Raw genomic sequence first — 18,306 nt, 5'->3', positions numbered from 1 at the left:
CGCGACCCGGAGGAGTGGGTGGGGGGCACCCGTCTCCTCTTACCCAGCCAAGTACCTATCACGCCCAGGGTTTTCTGGAGCCGGGTGGGGGAGGAGAAGGAAGGGGAGGGACGAGAGGAGGCAGGCAGGCAGGCTCAGGACTTGAAGGTCATGCATAATTCAACAGCTCAACTTTCGGGCCCGCCTCCTTTCTGGGAGTGGGAGTTCGCTCCAAACTTTGTTTATGGGACAGTCCGGGAGCCGCGGCGGCCGCGCTGTCTGCTTCTCCTCCGCCTCCTTCTCGCGGAGCGCGAACGCCTGAGGCCAGCTCGGGGGATGTGAGAGCCCAAGCCCCTCGGCTGCCAGGCACGGAGTCGGGATTTGCCAGCCGGGCCCCAGCTACAGCCCTGCGAGCTCGGGACGCGCCCGAGCGACTGAGGCCCGACGGCGAGTTCGGGCGGGACGGCGGCTGCCGCGCGCCCAGACTCGGCTTTGCTGCGCGCCCAGGTAGAGCCCGCGGGAGAGCGCCCGCTCGCCCCGCTCCAGCCCGGGGCGCCCGGGCTCCTGGGGCTTCCGGAGTCGAGACTTCGTGGAGCTGGTTTGGGTTTAGACTTTGGGGATGGTTACGACCAGTCCTTTGCCACCGGCAGTTCAGCAACCTCCTGAGCGCAGTTACTCTCCCTCCCCCGCCCTTCCTTTTCGTCCTCCTCCCGGCAACTTATTTGCTTCAAGAAAGTTGCATAATTCTCCAGCCTTGGAGGGACCCCTCCCCCATCCGGCTGGCCTTACCGCTGAGTGTCTGGGATTTTGAGGCGGACACCTATCCGTCTCCTCTTTTTCTTTTGTTTCTATTCTGCCCCCGAACCCCCTCCTCCGACTTTAAATGAAAGGCTGACCTGACCTCCTTTCTCCTTGCAGAAGATGAATCCGGCCTCGGTGCCCCCTCCGCTCCCGCCACCCGGGCAGCAAGTGATCCACGTCACGCAGGATCTAGACACGGACCTCGAAGCCCTCTTCAACTCGGTCATGAACCCCAAGCCCAGCTCGTGGCGGAAGAAGATCCTGCCCGAGTCGTTCTTCAAGGAGCCGGACTCTNCCCGGGGCCCCGGCTGGCCAGCGGCGCCCAGCACGTCCGCTCGCACTCGTCGCCCGCGTCCCTGCAGCTGGGCACCGGCGCGGGTGCTGCAGGCAGTCCAGCGCAACAACACGCGCACCTACGCCAGCAGTCCTACGATGTCACCGACGAGCTGCCGCTGCCCCCCGGCTGGGAGATGACCTTCACGGCCACTGGCCAGAGGTACTTCCTCAAGTAAGTCAGCTTGAAGCCAGTGGGGCACAGGGGCCCGGTGTCCTGGGCGCGCATGCTTGTTGGTGTGCGTCGCGTGTGTGTGTGTGTGTGTGTGTGTGTGTGTGTCTTTACACTTTCTTTCCAAAAGATCTGGTAAAGTGGAAATAGGGAGTGAGTCTCTGGGTCCTGGAAGTTCCAGACTTCAGGGGTCTGGAAGTCNGGGGGGGGGGAAGAGTTTGGGATGATTCCCCTGAAGCACATAGAGGACTTTCCCCTGAATCTGGAATATGGATATAGACTTCTGGGCACAAACCCTTACACTCTTACCTGTCCACTCCCAAGTCAGATGCCCTAGAGCCTGGTCCATTGGGATGTGATACAGATAAATTCGAGAAAGTTTCTGAGGCTTGGGGAGGAGAGAGACTCTTGGTAGTGTAGGTGGTCTGCAGTCGTTCCATTCTTGGGGAAAGCAAGCTGGAGAAGCTAACGCTGCCTGATAGGCCTGATTGCTCCCAGCTGAGTGATGTAATGACCACACAGCACAGTGATGTAATTAGCAACTCGGTGGTGAAGTCGTTGTGGAGTGGAAAATCAATTGTGTGGAAATTGGGTCAGGAGTTTTATTATGTTGCACTTAGTAACCTAAAATACCATCGCATCAGGAAGCCTGTTTTGCCATTCTTCTTCCCTTCCACATTGTTAAGGGTTTTTGATGTAATGGCTTTTACATTAGATTCGAATTAGACTGTACGGGGGGAAATACATTCACAGACATGAAGAAGATCGTTTCAATTGTGGAAACCGAAGATAATTATATTACAGAAGAGAAATCAAGGTGGAACGTGAAATGTAACCAGTGAGGTCAAGAGTGGGGGGCGGGTCAGGCTCTTGATGGCCTAGATGGAGGTCTTGCCAGCTGGACCATTTGGTTCCTGCATGATTGCTTGCACTCGTTGGCAGTTGTCTGCCAGGGAGGGAAACTCCTCGTCTTAGAACTTGCCTTAGTGTTTATTTATTTTTATATTTTACAAAACTTTTTAAAAACATTTATTCATTTTTTGAGAGAGAGAGACAGAGCGCAGGCATAGGAGGGGCAGAGACAGAGGTAGACACAGAATCCAAAGCAGGCTCCAGGCTCTGAGATGTCTGTACAGAGCCCAACGCGGGGGCTCGAACCCACGAACCGTGAGATCATGACCTGAGCCGAAGTTCGACGCTTAACCAGCAGAACCACCCAGGCGCCCCCTTAGAGTTTATTTTAAAGCCCATATTTCTTTGATGGAGAAGCCTCACTTTAAAAGTTATGCTAAGACATGTCGTCTTTAAAAAATATATAATCAAGCCTTTCTTTGGTGCTAACATTTGATACTTTGATTACTGTCAGTTGGCTCTAACAACAAACACACAGTAATGGATGCGGCTTAGTATAGTCAAGTCTGACTCATAGTGGTGATCAATTATTCCTTCCCCATCCCAAAGCTGTTGAGATCTTGTGCAAGGAGGAGTTCTTTATTTTGTTTCTGGAATTGGTGTGATGCTGAGAAGCACTTGTCCTGAAACAGACTTGATGGTCATTTGATTCCACATCTGGCCTTCTCCCAGTCTTTGCGTGGGACATGTACTCTTAGTGTGGACATGTACTAAATACTTTGACTTCTGAGTGGCTGGTGGAATTCAAGTATGTGATGTAGTAACGTGATTTTTTTTCTAAATGTGATGATATTGTTCTAAAGGTTGAAATTAATTTCTGTGGTACATAAAGCTCTAAAATAATATATTAAGTTTACTTAGGTAAGTGCAGTTTTGGATATTGCGGCTTTTATAGAAATGGGTTTAGTAATAAATACAAATAGAAAAAGGTCCAATAATTTACAGTAATTTAGGGGGATCTTTTTTGGTCTCAAATGACTTTTAAACTGTGTTTATGAATCTATATACACACAAACATATGATACATGATCAGTATAACTGTGGTTATTAAAAATATGAAGTTAGAGCTAGGGTTGCCTAGGGCAAAAATGGAAGTTAGCTTTGGGTTTAGAGAAAGTTGCCTCTGATTCATTTGTCCAGCCCCCCACCCCCCCCAACTACAACCACTTCACAGCCGGAAGCAGAACGTATCTTCATTTCCCCTTCGATAGTCAGTGAAGACCACAAATAGGTTAGCCTGATTATCTATGGCTCCCGGAAACTTTTTGGCCAAGTAGTTAAGGGAATTGAAGAAATAAGTCATCATGACTATTGTCTTTCAGGATAAGAAATCTGCCAGGAGTTCTCTGTTCTCTGAGTTTTTTTTTTTGGGGGGGGGGACTGTTTAACAGTGGAGTCCCTTAAAATGTTGTATGTCATACTTTGTTATGTAGCCTCCAAAGACAACGTATTTTGATGGATTAAATAGAAGCTTGAAAGATGGTGACACTGACCCTGAATTAATTTTCATAAAATCTATTTTGCTCCATCATCTGTGAAATGGGGCTAGCAATAACATCCTATTATTGATTCTGTCAGTTGAGGCCTTTATAAATGAGCAATTAAAGTATTTTAGCTTTAGCAAGGGTCAGGTTTTTTTCGTTTTGTTTTTTGGCTAGAACACCCAAAGCCATGGCTTTGAGAAAGCCATGTGGTTATTTAATGGCAGACTCTGGACTGAATCTGTTGACCTCTACTTACAGAGCAGTTTTCCATTTTCCTCATTCCCACCTTTATTCCCTGTGTCACTTCCCCGCTGAACAATGAGCTTTATGGGAAACAAAGCCTGCACATTAAAAAGCTTTTTGTCATTTACTTAGGTAGATTGTTCCTAGGTATATGATGTAATGACTTTCTGTTACCTTTTAAAGGGGACCTTCCCTGAGTAGTCACACCTTTCCAGTGGTGTTTCTTTAAGGTGGCATGTAAAAGTGGAGATGTCCATGTTAAAACACACAGCCTCTTAAACTTGCTGCCCTGTTCCTACTGCCCTCTAAAGCACATAAGTCAGGCCCTGGGGGGGTGGGATGGCTGGGGATGGGTGGGGGGTGTAGGTGTTAGGCTCTTAGCCCCCTGACATACTGACTTTGACCACTGATCACATTAAAAATTTAAAATCCTAGTTATAAGTGGGATACATGTTTGTTACACATAAACCAGAAAATAGAGAATTATAACGAAGAAAAAAATTGGCTTCAACTGAACTTTACCTTCTTACAGAAAAATTTTATTTGAATAACATCTGTAAGAAAGAATATTTTACCCTCACTCTTAAATATATACATTTGCCTGCCACTCCTAATTTTTAGTAATAATTTTAGTGTTTTGCCTTTTCTGAAAATGTGTCATAGAAAATTATTTTTGTCAAAGTGATCTATGCGCTTGGTAACAAGTCCAATAGTACAGAAGGACTTTTGTTAAAAACAATGGTTTCCTTCACCTCCTCAAGGCTCACAGAAGGAGCCTTTTAGTTTTTTTTTTTTTAACTGGTTTTGTACTTAATTCTTACATTGTTGCCTCCTTAACCCTAATATGCTTTTAACACAATTTTTTGATTTATCATCAGCTTTTAACTTCTGATTGATAATGAGAATTTAGCTCCTTAAACTATTTTTTTTCCTCTCCCACATTTAATATTTATATTACTTTTAGTTTGTCTGTTAGATCACCTTTGTTATTTTTTGTCAACTTTCGATAGTGTTCTTGATTCCCCATTTTGTAAGTCAAGAAGGTTTGGGGGCTACCTGTTCTATCATTCTCTTTTTTAAAAAAATTTTTTAAATGTTTTTTATTTATTTCTGAGAGAGAGAGACAATGTGAGCATGGGAGGGTCAGAGAGTGAGAGAGATACAGAATCTGAAGCAGGCTCCAGGCTCTGAGCTAGCTGTCAGCCCAGAGCCCTACGTGGGGCTTGATCCCAGGAACCGTGAGATCCTGACCTGAGCTGAAGTCTGATGCTTAACCAACTGAGCCTTCCCAGGCGCCCCTACCATTCTCTTTTTTTGATCACACCTTAACGGGCCAAAGCCCTGAACCCATAACCAGTAATAAAAGTTTTGTGCTTTGCTCTTAAATTGACCTTTTTATTCATCAATTATTATTAAAGTTGAAAATCTAGAGATATTTATGTTATTATGTTTCTATATATATAATTAGTTGCCTTTTATATTCAGATTAAATGTTAGACTTGTTCCATTGGGTCTGGTGTCAGGAGTGGCCAGGAGTGGCCAGTCAGGGGAGAATACATCGAGCACCACAGTCAAATGGATTCTTTCTTTTCATCAAACTCTTCATCACTTGTTTAAATATGTATCACCATTTAGTTTCTTCATAATTGGACCTTGACTTTCTTAAACATTTGTTCAAGTATTTCTAATTGCCTTTTTATACATTTGTGTATTACTTGCCTCTCAAAATTTTTTAGGTTCTAAATTTCACCAGTTCTATCAAGTCTTTTTTCCTTAAGCTTTTATGCCCACATTCCTTTACCTTTCTGTGCCGTTCTGGATTGTGATTGTTCTCTAGGCATACAACAGAGCTGTTATCTTGGGACTTTTACTTTTCTCCGTGGGTGGAAATAGTATTTCCTTTTCTCGTGTCTTCTTCTTTGTTCGCTTATGCCCTCATTTTGCTGGAGTACGTGCTTGAGTAACAAAGAAATGTTTGTGGGAGGTAACATTTTCAAATCCTTTTTAGTCAAAAATATTTATTTAAAAGTTTGTTTTAGGGGCAGCCAGGTTGTCTACTCAGTTAAGCCCCTGACTTTTGATTTCAGCTCAGGTGCCAGTCTCACAATTTGTGGGATCCAGGCCCGTGTCTGGCTCTACACTTACAGCGTGGCCCCTGCTTGGTATTCTCTCTCTCTCCCCTCTACCCCTGCCAACATGAATAAACAAACAAACAAAAAGTTGTTTTAAATTTATTTTCTTAAAAAAGAATGGAATTTGGGGGAGCCTGAGTGGCTTAGTTGGTTAAACATCTGACTTGAGCTCAGGTCATGATCTCACAGGTCATGCGTTCGAGCCCCACTTTGGATGCTATGCTGACAGCTCAGAGCCTGGAGCCTGCTTCAGATTCTGTGTCTCCCTCTCTCTCTGTCCCTCCTTGTGCTGTCTCTTTCTGTCTCTCAAAAACTGAATGAACATTAAAAAAGATGATATAGAAAGAAGAGCTGACTCAGGCTTGTTTTTCTCTGTTTACCTTTAGATGGCAATATAATATAGTTGTTTTCATGAAGGGCCTTTTGTTCTTAAAAAAGTATCGCCAGCTGCCTCAGTGTGTGTCAAATACTTATTATAATAGTAATACCTATTTCATGGTATTTTTAAAGACTCATTGAGATAACATATTTGAAGTGCCTGGCATCTAGCAGGCTTTCAGTACAAGTTTGTTCTTGCCTCCCATTTCCTCTCTCTCCACACATATACACTCTCTACCTTGTCAAAGTCAGATGCAGACACCTTGGCAATAGGTTAAGCTGGTTGTGACTCTCAGTTATAGTTATGGCTGTGGATGACAACCTAGATCTGGAATTGAAAGTCACATTTCTAAATTTAAAATAAAGACACAGTCACTTTCCTTTTAAAAAAACCTAAATGGGAATGCTCACCATGGGTACCCTCACCCTTGGGTGGAGGATACCCAGTCCCTTCTGAGGAGGATCTACTTTTTTTTCTTTTTTTTTTTAAATCTGGCACATGGCTACTAGTTGGGCCATTTTGTATGAAAGGTGGGAGATGTGAGGGGGAGGGGTCAAGAAGTGGAGAGAGAAGAGGGGAGGTAGTGGCATCTGTTGACGGCCTGCTCTATGCCAGACAAGGCCTGGAGCTGAGGCCATGCTTTCCAGAGACATAGCACGAGGATCACCTGTGGGGCACACTCCCAACACGTGTGTATGGAAACTTTTTTTTTTCATAATCCCAGGTGCTTTCACATATATACTTTTTGTTAACCCTCACTGTGACCCTGTGAATAGGTACATGTTATTATCTCATTTTGTTTTTGAGGAAACTGAGGCTCAATGAAGTTGAGTAAATGGCCCAGGGTCACATATCCAGTGAGTGGCAGGGATGGGATTAGAATCGTGTGATTCTACAACCTGTACTGCCCCTGCACCATGATGCCTCATACCAATTAGGTGCCCATAATTGGGCCCTGTAATTAGGTGTCTTTGGTGACCAGATAACTCTGGAGTGGTGGATGGAGCATTAGAGTTTGTTTCTGAACGCAGTCTGGGTGGTCAAATTTGGAGCTCTTGGTGCTGGAGAGAGAGGTGTTGAGAAAAACAAACTAGCAATGGAAGTGTAACTACAGTGCCTACTTACATTTTATTCTTATCAAGTTTTCCACCATTATTAGATGCATATCACTTTACAGGGAACACAGATGTGACAGGGAGGGCGGGTGACCTAATTGATGTCAGGATCAGGTATACTTATGGGGGGCTTTTAAAAAGGGTTCATTAAATAATGTTAGTAAAGTAGTTTCAAGGAAAAAACCCAGGTTACTTCTAATTGCCTTTGTAATTGCAGAGGTTGATGAGAGATAAATTGCTGCACAGGTCTGAGGCAGTACTGAGTCTTAGTTTTTGTTTGTTGATCAGTTGACTTAAGACTTGTAGGAATTACAGGGGCGCCTGGGTGGCTCAGTTGGTTAAGTGGCCAACTCTGGCTCAGGTCATGATCTCACAGTTCATGGATTCGAGCCCCGCGTCGGGCTCTGTGCTAACAGCGTGGAGCCTGGAATCTGCTTCAGATTCTTTGTCTCCCTATCTTTCCACACCGCCCCCCCCACCCCGCCCATGCCCCCTCCCCTACTGTCTCTCTCTCTCAAAAATAAATGAACATTAAAAAAAAAAAAGACTTGTAGGAATTACAGCCTTACATATCATTTCCTCCTTTCCCTTCCTCCTTTAGTTATATATCTAACCACAGGAGAGGGTGATAGAAGTAATAGAATCAACCAATCCAGGGTGTATTTTTTTTGAAAGGTGGTTTGGAAGACTGAGGACTAAAGTAATTAAATAAAAATTATTAAATTTTTCTTAATGTTTTTTATTTATTTTTGAGAGAGAGAGAGAGAGAGAGAGGTGTGTGAGCATGGGAGGGTCAGAGAGAGAGGGAGACACAGAATCCGAAGCAGGCTCCAGGCTCTGAGCTGGCTGTCAGCTACCCACGAACCGCGAGATTATGACCTGAGCTGAAGTCGGATGCTTAACTGATTGAGCCACCTAGGCAGTAATTGGCTTATTAAAGGTTGGATTCTGAGAGGATGGCCCTTCCACTGGTCTGAGGGAGACTGTGCATGTTTTAGTGCATTGAAATACCAGTAGAGGAGTGTTTTCCAAACTGTGTTCTTTGGAACCCTAGTCCATTCAGATGCTTTGTGAACATGGAGTTTCCTGGACCAGCAAGTTTGGGATATGTTGCATGCTCTATGTCTCTCTTGGAATTTCACAATATACACTAAGGACTCCAAAGTCACTCATCAGAAAAAACTAGTTTCAGTCCATATTTCACAGACTCATGTGATTTGAACATTTTGATTCCAACTGTCATCCACTGCCATTCATTCAGGAATGTTTTACAGACTATATTTTGCGAAACCTTTTTTGTGACTTTCATTATTTTCATAGTTGAGAGTTTCATATTTGAATCAAGTTTTAATTTTTTTTTCAGTGTGCTTTGTGGATATGTATCATATTTTCATTCATATGTCTTGATTTAATAGTTAATTATTAATGCTTGGAAATAAGTCCTAAATATCAAACAAGTGGAATATAACACAAAAAATACCAACATACAGTGCATTGTAATATCATAATCCTGATTTTCTTTCAGAGGTATGTGTGTGTGTCCGCCTGAAGAATTGATACCAAAATGTTTATTTTACCGCGGTCATTTCTTGAATTAGGGATGATTTTTCATGTTTACTTTATGCCTTTCTGTATGTTCCAAATGACTTACAATAAACATTTCTTTTTAAATTGAGGAGGGGGAGTTATAAAAATGATAGGAGAAAGAAAGAAAGCAAAGAAGCATGTAAAATCAGGTGCCTGGCTGGCTTAGTGGAACATGGGTCTCCTGCTCTGAGGGTTGTGAATTTGAGCCCCACGTTGGATATAGAGATGACTTAAAAATAAAGACGGAATTGTAGATTTGGGTAGAGGAGGTAGGGTGTGGGGAAATCCCTTAGCCGTTGCTCTATAACTGAAGCCTGGAACTTTTGTTACTAAATGGATGCTCTTTGGGAACTGCTTGTGTTTGGGTTATTTTCTTTCTTTATTTAAAAATTTTTTTTAATGTTTACTCATTTTTTAAAAATTATTTTTAATGTTTTATTATTTACTTTTGAGAGAAAGAGGCAGAGCATGAGCAGGGGAGGAACAGAGAGGGAGAGGGAGACACAGAATCTGAAGCAGCTCCAGGCTCTGAGCTCTCAGGATAGAGCCCAACGCGGGGCAGGGCTTGAACCCACAGACCGTGAGATCATGACCTGAGCCGAAGTCGGACGCTTAACTGACTGAGCTACCCAGGTGCCCCTAATGTTTATTCATTTTTGAGAGAGAGAGACAGAGACAGAGACAGAGCGTGAGCGGGAGAGGGGCAGAGAAAGAGGTCGACATAGAATTTGAAGCAGGCTCCGGGCTCTGAACTGTCAGCATGCAACCCAATGTGGGGCTCAAACCCACAGACCATGAGATCATGACCTGAGCCGAAGTTGGCTGTTAACCAACTGAGCTGCCCAGTCACCCCTGGGTTATTTTCTTTAGAGATTACCTGACACAGTAATTGCTAACATCTTCACTGAGAATTCTCCATCTCACCTCAGGATAAGAAGTAGGATTATGGCAGATCCTTAGGTCACACGAATTTCCTTCAGCTTATTATTTGCGTGTACTCCTTCCTGACCTCCTAGCTTTCATTTAATGTCCCATCCTGGCACAGCCAATGATAAATAAGAAAGGAAGAAATGATATTCACTTCCTCGGCGGTATTAGATGAAGTGAAATTGGGAAATATATGTAAAGTGCTTCGTGCTGTGGCTGGCACAGTAGGCACTGCTGAAAGTTTGCTTATGACTGTTATTGTCCCAGTGGGGAGGGCGGCGGGGGTGCCATCTCCAAAGACATTTCCTTCATGCCACTAAAAGGATCTTTGGCTGTTTCAGCATCGACAATGAAAAATCACTGAACTTCTCTTGTGCGTTAGAGCCTTGCGGTATGCTGTAAGGGGAGAAATATGTGGCAGGTTTCCCGACCTCAGGCAGCTGACAGTCTAGCTGGGGAAACAGGGAGAACACAGACAAAACCAGGCTGAAGAGCTGACTCCTGACCTATGTAGGGACGGAGCCTCGAGCAGCTGCTCTCCGTTGGAAGCTCTTGGGAGGTATGCCATAATAGGGCAGTCGTTTTCTATTATGGTTACAGGTCTGACACTTGCAGCCTCCTGAACGTCTCCTCATTCTCCATTGGCTGTCCTCCCTCTGGCTTTAGAAACTTGGTACCTGGGCTTAGAACATTATTTTCCTGCTTTTTGCCTGGCTAACTCCTATGCTACCTTAAGGCATCAGCTTCAATGGTACTCCTGCAGGCGATTTTTCCCAGACTCAGAGCCCCCCACACTGTTTGTTTCTTTCTTTTTGAGAGACAGAGAGAGAGAGAGAAAGAGAGAGAGAGAGAAACACACACACACACACACACACACACACACACACGTGCGCGTGGGAGAGGGGCAGAGAAAGGGAGATAGAGTTTCAAAGTGGGCTCTGTGCTGACAACAGAGAGCCCAGTGCAGGGCTCTAACTCATGAACTGTGAGATCATGACCTAAGCTGAAGTCAGATGCTTAACTGACTGAGCCACCCAGGCGCCTCCCCACACCCCCCGCCCCAACACGCTAGTTTAGATGCTCTAGCTATCGTTCTCCCATAACCCTGTGTCTCCCTACCTGTCGCACTACTACTCTATTTCTGTTTAATTGTTTCTCTTTCTCACTATACTATAACCTCTGTGAGGGCATGATTGATATTTGTCTTGCTTGTTGTTATATAACTTGAGCACAGAGCCTATCAAATAGGTGGATGCTTGAGAAGGAGAGAATCTGGTAATACTTTCTTCCGTCCATTTGCATTGCAGGCTTGTACACTAGCATTCCTTATAGGAATCTACCATGCTCAGAAGTGTAATTCCATCTTGTCTGTGCCCCTTGGACCGAATAGAATCATAGTTCCTCATACTGTGATGCAGAGGAGAGGAAGATGGATGAAAAGACAGGGTGTTCAGAGAAGTCTGTAAAGGTGGTTGGACATAAATGGGCCTTGAAAAAAGGGAAGAATGTGGGTAGGTGAGCAAAGAGGTCTTCTCGGAAAGAGGAGGAAGGAAGAGAGGTTCAGGGGCAGAAATGCTAAAGGTGTGTTTTTAGACCAAGAAAGGTCTGGCCTGATTTGGATTGAAAGGTAAGTGATGGTTGGTGGATGACTATACATCCCATTGAGGCTTTGGAATCTCAGCTAGGATGGGCACATTGACCTTTCGCTAGTAAATGTCATCTCTCTCATCCCCTAATGTTGAGGTACCCCAATCCTAGCTTTATCTGAATGTAGCATAAGACACCACTGTTATGTCCTATGTTGAGATCATCCCAGTTCTTGAAGGAACTAAGGATTTTATACTGATTTAAGAGAGTCTGAAATGATAGAGACTTTCATAACAATTCATCCATCCATCTGACCAATCATAGATCTACCCGTTAGGGATCTCCTAATTTAGCATGTGTTCTTCCACAATAGTGGGTGGTCTCTGCTTTCCAAGTTAGTAGGCTCTGAGGCTACCCTTGACTCAGGCCCACCCCCACTGAATCGGCCATTTCTGCTTATAATTGAATAGCTAGTGGGTCTGGCTGTTCCTGAAATACTGTCTTGTGGTTTTGGACAGTTTCTCACTTTCTCTTAGGCTGATTAACTGGGCAAAGGCAAAACTGAGATTTTAGTAGCACCATTATCCCACCGAACCCCAGCTAGGCTCCGTCCCCCGAGGATACCTGGCTGGAGCAGCTGGGGGCCTCCCTCTCAGGGACATCCTTCCAACCCTACTGAGAGCCTTTTCACGCTAAGTTACAATGCTGAATCATGTGTAAATGTTGTCAGATGACTTCTTTAAAAAAAAAAGATTTTGAAATTGGTAATAGATACATGAAAATGATAAAAAATTCAATTAGTACCAAAGCATATACTGTGATAAGTCTTACCCTCCCCTCGTCCTCTGCCCTTCTCGAGAGCACCAGTTTCTTTTGTCTTTCCAGAGAAACTCTGAGTATAAGCATGTGTATATATACACCCACTTAGACTATTTTCAGTACCGTGCAAATAGTATTCTGTACGTGCTCACCTGCACCTTTTTTCATTTAGTAGATCTTGGTATTTATTTTTTGGTACATAAATGGCTACTCTATTTTCTTTAAGGACTACATAGTATTCCACTGTATGGATGTAATATAAATTTTTTAAACTGATTCCTTATTGATGGACATTTAGATTGTTTCTGATTTTTCTCTTTTTAATTATGAAAATAATATAGACCCAAGCACTACTTGAGGAATGAAAATGGAAAAATAAATTCTTCTGATCTTCCATGGATCCCTGGTTTAGAGAGAACCATTGTTTACACTTTATCCAGAGATACTCTTTATGCAAAGAACAGCAGTCTGGCCCCTCTCTAATTCATTATCTATTTAGCTTGTCTGTTATCTAATTTATCATCTACTATCCTAACTATTAATCATTACACCCACCCTTATGCAAGGGTGATACATGGTCTGGCAAATGCACTGGCTAGTTAGATGGATGCTCAGCCAATCAGAATGAAGAGCATTCCGGTGTGAAGTGGCTGATCACGCATCTCAGTGCTATTCAAAGTGTGGTCGGTGAACTGACACGAGTGTGTAGATGTATGCAACTGGCCCATGACAGGCTAGATACAGAAGTCAAGAATGTTTAGAAACTTGTATCACAAAATGGTGCTGCTGTGATATCTAAGCACATGATCAGTGGAGTTGTCTAATGGAACAACAGTAGTTTGGGTGTGCCAAGTTTGTGTGGTGAGTCACATGTAGCCCAGGCTATACACAAGGCATTCACAAGAGGACCACATACTAGTTCCTCTTGACAGATTGACATTAGGAAAACCCTGATCTTTTTCCACAGGTAGTTTGATAGGTGCTGATCCGCATCTTTTAATTTTGTCCTTTTTGTCTTCATCCATCCATCCATTTTGTACATATCATTTTATTTTCCCATCCATCCTTGAAACTAACTACCTTTTACGTATCAACCAAATAGTTCATTATACCTCTCATTAACTTAACAAAAATAAACAATCTAAGATTGAATATTGAGACTTTAAAAAAATTTTTTTTAATGTTTATTTTTGAGAGAGAATGAGCACAAGCAGTGGAGGTGCAGAGAGAGACGGAGACACAGAATCTGAAGTTGGCTCCAGTCTCTGAGCTGTTAGGACAGAGCCGGACGCGGGGCTTGAACTCATGAACTGTACCGTGAGATTATGACCTGAGCCAAAGTCAGACACTCAATGGACTGAGTCATCTAGGTGCCCCTGGATGGATTTCATATTAAGACCCCTAATTGAGTCTTAATATGAAGACAAATTCTGTGGCACAAAGGATGGCTATTATCTATTTTCTAGTACATAATATATTTTATCTTTGTGGCCCCTATGCTCATTGTTTTGAAAATACACTTTAGTATACTTCAGTTCTGAACACTGTAGACAAACCCAAATCCTGTTCTTTCTTGTGGCTAATCCACCTGTAAGCATTGTCAGCTACAGACCCACTACCAAACACGGCGACGAGAAAAATATATGTGCTGGATATGTAGTAAGAATCAGTATTCTTTGTGGTGGCTTTTCTGCAAATAATAAGATACTGAATATTTGTCTTTCTCAGCAGTTTGTCCATGAAAAACATTTTGTGGCCTAGGGGTTCAGGGGTTGAGGAAGCAATTGATAACTTTCGAAAAGTAGAAAATACAAGCAAATGATAAATGTAATTAAAATGAACAGACATAACTCTTACTGACTTTTCTTTTAGGTTTATTTTTAAAAGCTGGCTTTTTTCAAAACCAATAGTATGAAACGGAACTGAAGGATATGAAGTGAAAAATAACAGCACACCACCCGCTGGTTTTACTTTTCGGATATAATCACTATTCACAATTGCTTGTGCGTCTTCTGGGGATGTTAGGACGCATGACCTGACTTAATTTATAACGGCCGTGGTTGGTTGGTTTGCTATTGTGGGAAGCACGGTTTAGGTGGTTCTTCTTCCTTGTTGACCCTTACATAACCTCAGGACCGAGGGTAGATACGGATTAAATTATGGAGTACTAGCTGTAATGCCTGACGGAGAGGTCTCTGGGTGAAAGGCTTTGTCGGGGTTACTGTGGTGCAGATGCTGGGATCTAGCTTTGTGGTTCTGGAAGTTGATGTCCTTGGTGCTCCAAGGCTGATCAGATTTTCAAACCCTTTCTGCTATGGGCCATACTGGGATGAAATGGGGAAAGACATTCTAGCTGCAGTTTGAGAATTCAGGGGCAGTGACTTGAATCATCTACCACTTGAGAATGAAAATACTCAGAAAAGTGATTTAATTGCTGGGAAGTTGCTCTCGTGGTTCTAGCAAAAGGAAGAAGTGGAGTCATTCGAGTGATAATGAAATCATTTAAGGGATATTAAGGAGGTAATTTGACAGGGTTGTATTAAATAAGGACAGTGAGGAAAGGAGGTGAGAAGGAAGATTTGCAGGTTGTTGGCTGTACGTTGCATGAATGGAGGTACCCTAATTGTAACAAGCGGGCAGTAAGTTTAGAAGAGGCTGAGAAAATGTGAGTTTGAGGTGAATTTAAGATATCCAAGGGCGATACAGGTATATTTTCAGGCCTCTTTCCCTCTCTAATTATACTATATATTGTATATTTACAGTTATTATATAATATAATCTAGGTGTGGATAAGATCCCATGGAGAGAGGTTACAGATTGGGTGAGAAGAAAAGCTTAGGTAGACTCTGTGAAAGGACAGCCAGCCAGAGAGGTTGGAGGAAATGCAGGAAATAGTGCAAAAAATCCAGGGAAGAAATTGTCTTCAAGAAAAAGGATTGGTTAATTCTGTGTCATGTTTCCTAGACATCTAGGAAGATAAGAACTGAAAGATGTTCAGTGAGTGGTTTTTCCACTGAGGCTTCTTTCTTTCCTCAGGGTAGGGCAAGGGATGGGGCCTGGGGTACTAATTCCAGTTTAGAAGAGGGAAAAATGAAGAAAACAAGCATCTCAATTAGGTAAGGGGCATCCCATAAATTCCCATATTACTCTACGGTGTCCCTGCTAAGGTGCATGTTTCTGTCACTGTACAGATCCAGTGCTATATGGGAAGGCCACACATTTGCTTATTCAAACAACCTGTTAAAACAAGGTGTTTTGAAATCAGTGTTCTATAACTAACAGAGATAAGTTCAAAGACTTGGGTAAAAATATTACTCTATGATAATCACTTGCCATGAGGAAAATGAATCTCCAATCCTGGCTGTGGTAAAACCTTTGTCACAGTTTGTAGCACATAGGACTGTTATTGCTGGAACATGTCATACTTAATTGCAGCCGTAAAAATAGCAGATTATGTTTGGTGAGTATCAGTTAAAATTTATGGTTCCAGAATATTATGTAACTGTTGTTTCAGATAAATGTTTATCTTTCCTATCTTTATTTCTCCACTTGCGGGAACTGATTCTGATAACTGGCAAAGGGGATTCCAAATTTAATGCAGGTAAATGCCCGAGGCCAGTTTATCCTGTCACAGTATAAGGTAAATAAAACATATTTTATTATATCAAACTGGTTTGAGTTGGAGTTTGGGTTTAATTATATTCTGCTGCGTTTTGCTAATTTGGGAGCACCTGGTAGCCTGGTTACTGGTTTGGGATTTGTATGAACATGTAAAGTTAGTAGGTGGGATTAAGAATCATAAAAGAAGCAGTAAACTTCAGTGTTGCTTATAAAAGTACTTCTGTTTTCTGAGGACACATTCTCTGGTGCAACTGTTTCCACTTTTATGGGTCTTTACTGTGTGAAATATTAGCCTATGCAAATAGAACTCTTGGCAAATACGAATTCTTAAGTAATTACATCATCCAACATGTACTTGTCTTTTCGTGCATTTCAACATAAAATCCAACCATAAATAGATATTGTAGAAAAACTTGAAGGAAGGAAACGCAGGGACGGAGAAAGGATGAGCTCCTTAATGGTTAAGCTGCACCCGAGTGTATTTTACAAATATAATTGCTTTTTTACTTAGCGTTTTAAAAAGCTTAGGTATCTGTAGTCTGAAAAAGTTAAATTTGAGTTTATTGATGTTGCATTTCTGTGTGTTAAGATAGGAAGGGCTGTGCTTTGGGCTTTGGAAAGCGGAGTTCTCTGTGAAGGTCCAAGGGCCGTAACCCATATGGTAGACAGTGGATCCATTGTTCTCTGTATTTGTCTGTTGCTTACATTTTAATAAGTATTGAGCAGTCAGTGATTATTAACAGATATTTAACAGTAGGATCAGCTTAGATGGTAGGGTCAATAATTATGGACAATTTGGGAGTGTCAACATTCAAGAAGCGATTTTAAAGGTTAGATCCAGAATTGCTGAAACTTTTGCCTGAAACTTTGTCAGGTGAGCGGCTCAGGGGATGGTCCAGCACAGCCTTTTTAAATTATTAGCCATGGTGAAGTGAGTCATGTTTTGCCACAGTGCTTTTCATTTAACCTAATAGTTGGCCAGCCCTAGTTAATTAGTTGAAAACCATTACAGGAGGCACATTTCCCAGTTGCACATGCATTGGAATGTCCAGTTCACCTTGTGTGTGGTAAGGGGGCCCATGGTCTGGCTAACGAAGTGCATTGTTCTCATATACTGCCCTTAAAGCAAAGCGTTAGTAACAAGTTAAGTTTTTAAGCAGTTCTGCAAGGTCCTCTGGGCCCTGGTAAACATCCTGGTTGATTGGTATGTATCTATTTGGAGTCTAGTTTCCAGAGCTGTTGAAAAAGAGTATTATAAACTGCCAAGTGAGCATGGAGGTGTAAACTGATGCCACGGGGTTGCTTCAGCTGAAGTGAAAGATCATACTTACTGACACATATTACAAATGGGTTTTTAAAACAATGTCTGTTTTGTACAGCGAGAGTAAAGTCTGCCAAGTGTAGAACAAAAAAGTTATATTGTGGAACAATATAAAAGGACATTGCATAATAAGTATCTCATACCATTAAAATATAAGGTTTCCTTTCCAAACTGTAAGTATGAACTTCTAAATGAATGTTTTAAAAATCTGATTTTTCTTTGATTTGTCTAGTGACTTGATACACAGATTATAGGTCTGAATATGTCCAGAACTCGACTACTTCAATAAATAATACACGTGTGTAGCATGCAAAAGATAAGTAAACCTCCAATGACATTGTGTTTAGTGATAGAATAAAAAACTTTTTTTTATTATAATAGGTCAAAAGTAGTTCACTGGCAGTAAGCAAAATGTTTTCATCTGTCAGTTTCTAAGACTAGAATAACATATCTGACACAAAATGTATTGGTTCTAACCTTTATTCATAGATAAAATCATTGGTCTGTGAAAATCAGCAAGGCCTGAGTGGCCCAGTTGGCTGAGTGTCTGATTTGTCTCAGGTCATCATCTCACATTTTGTGGGTTCAAGCCTCACATCAGGCTTTGTGCTGACAGCTTGACGCCTAGAGCCTCCTTCGGATTCTGTGTCTCCATCTCTCTCTGCCCCTCCCTGCTTGCTCTTGTTTCTCTCTCAAAAATAAATAAACATTTTAAAAAATTTAAAAAATAAAGAAAATCAAGAAGGAAACATAGGCGAAGGGGTAAGCCAAAGCAACATTTAATAAGTCCTTTGAGATGTGGATTGTGGATCTGATAAGTAATTCAGATTGTATTGCTCTTGCTCTGGATGGATTTTGAACATGAGGAGAGATTGCATGGAATTAAAAACTTGT

General features: G+C 42.3%; 1 protein-coding gene across 1 annotated transcript in view; it reads left to right on the top strand.

Annotated features, from left to right (window-relative positions):
* The first annotated feature begins 225 nt into the window (after positions 1–225).
* Positions 226–18,306, top strand: part of WWTR1 (WW domain containing transcription regulator 1) — a 138,750-nt gene continuing 120,669 nt past the window's right edge. The window contains 3 exon segments of the mRNA XM_077765890.1: positions 226–486; positions 898–1,072; positions 1,075–1,288. Of these exon segments, the coding sequence (XP_077622016.1) occupies positions 901–1,072; positions 1,075–1,288 (386 nt within the window). The 5' untranslated portion in view covers positions 226–486; positions 898–900.

Source organism: Crocuta crocuta, unplaced genomic scaffold (genome assembly GCF_008692635.1).
Source record: "Crocuta crocuta isolate KB4526 unplaced genomic scaffold, BGI_CrCroc_1.0 scaffold54, whole genome shotgun sequence".
NCBI lineage: Eukaryota > Metazoa > Chordata > Mammalia > Carnivora > Hyaenidae > Crocuta > Crocuta crocuta.
This window is presented reverse-complemented; position numbering and strand designations above follow the sequence as displayed.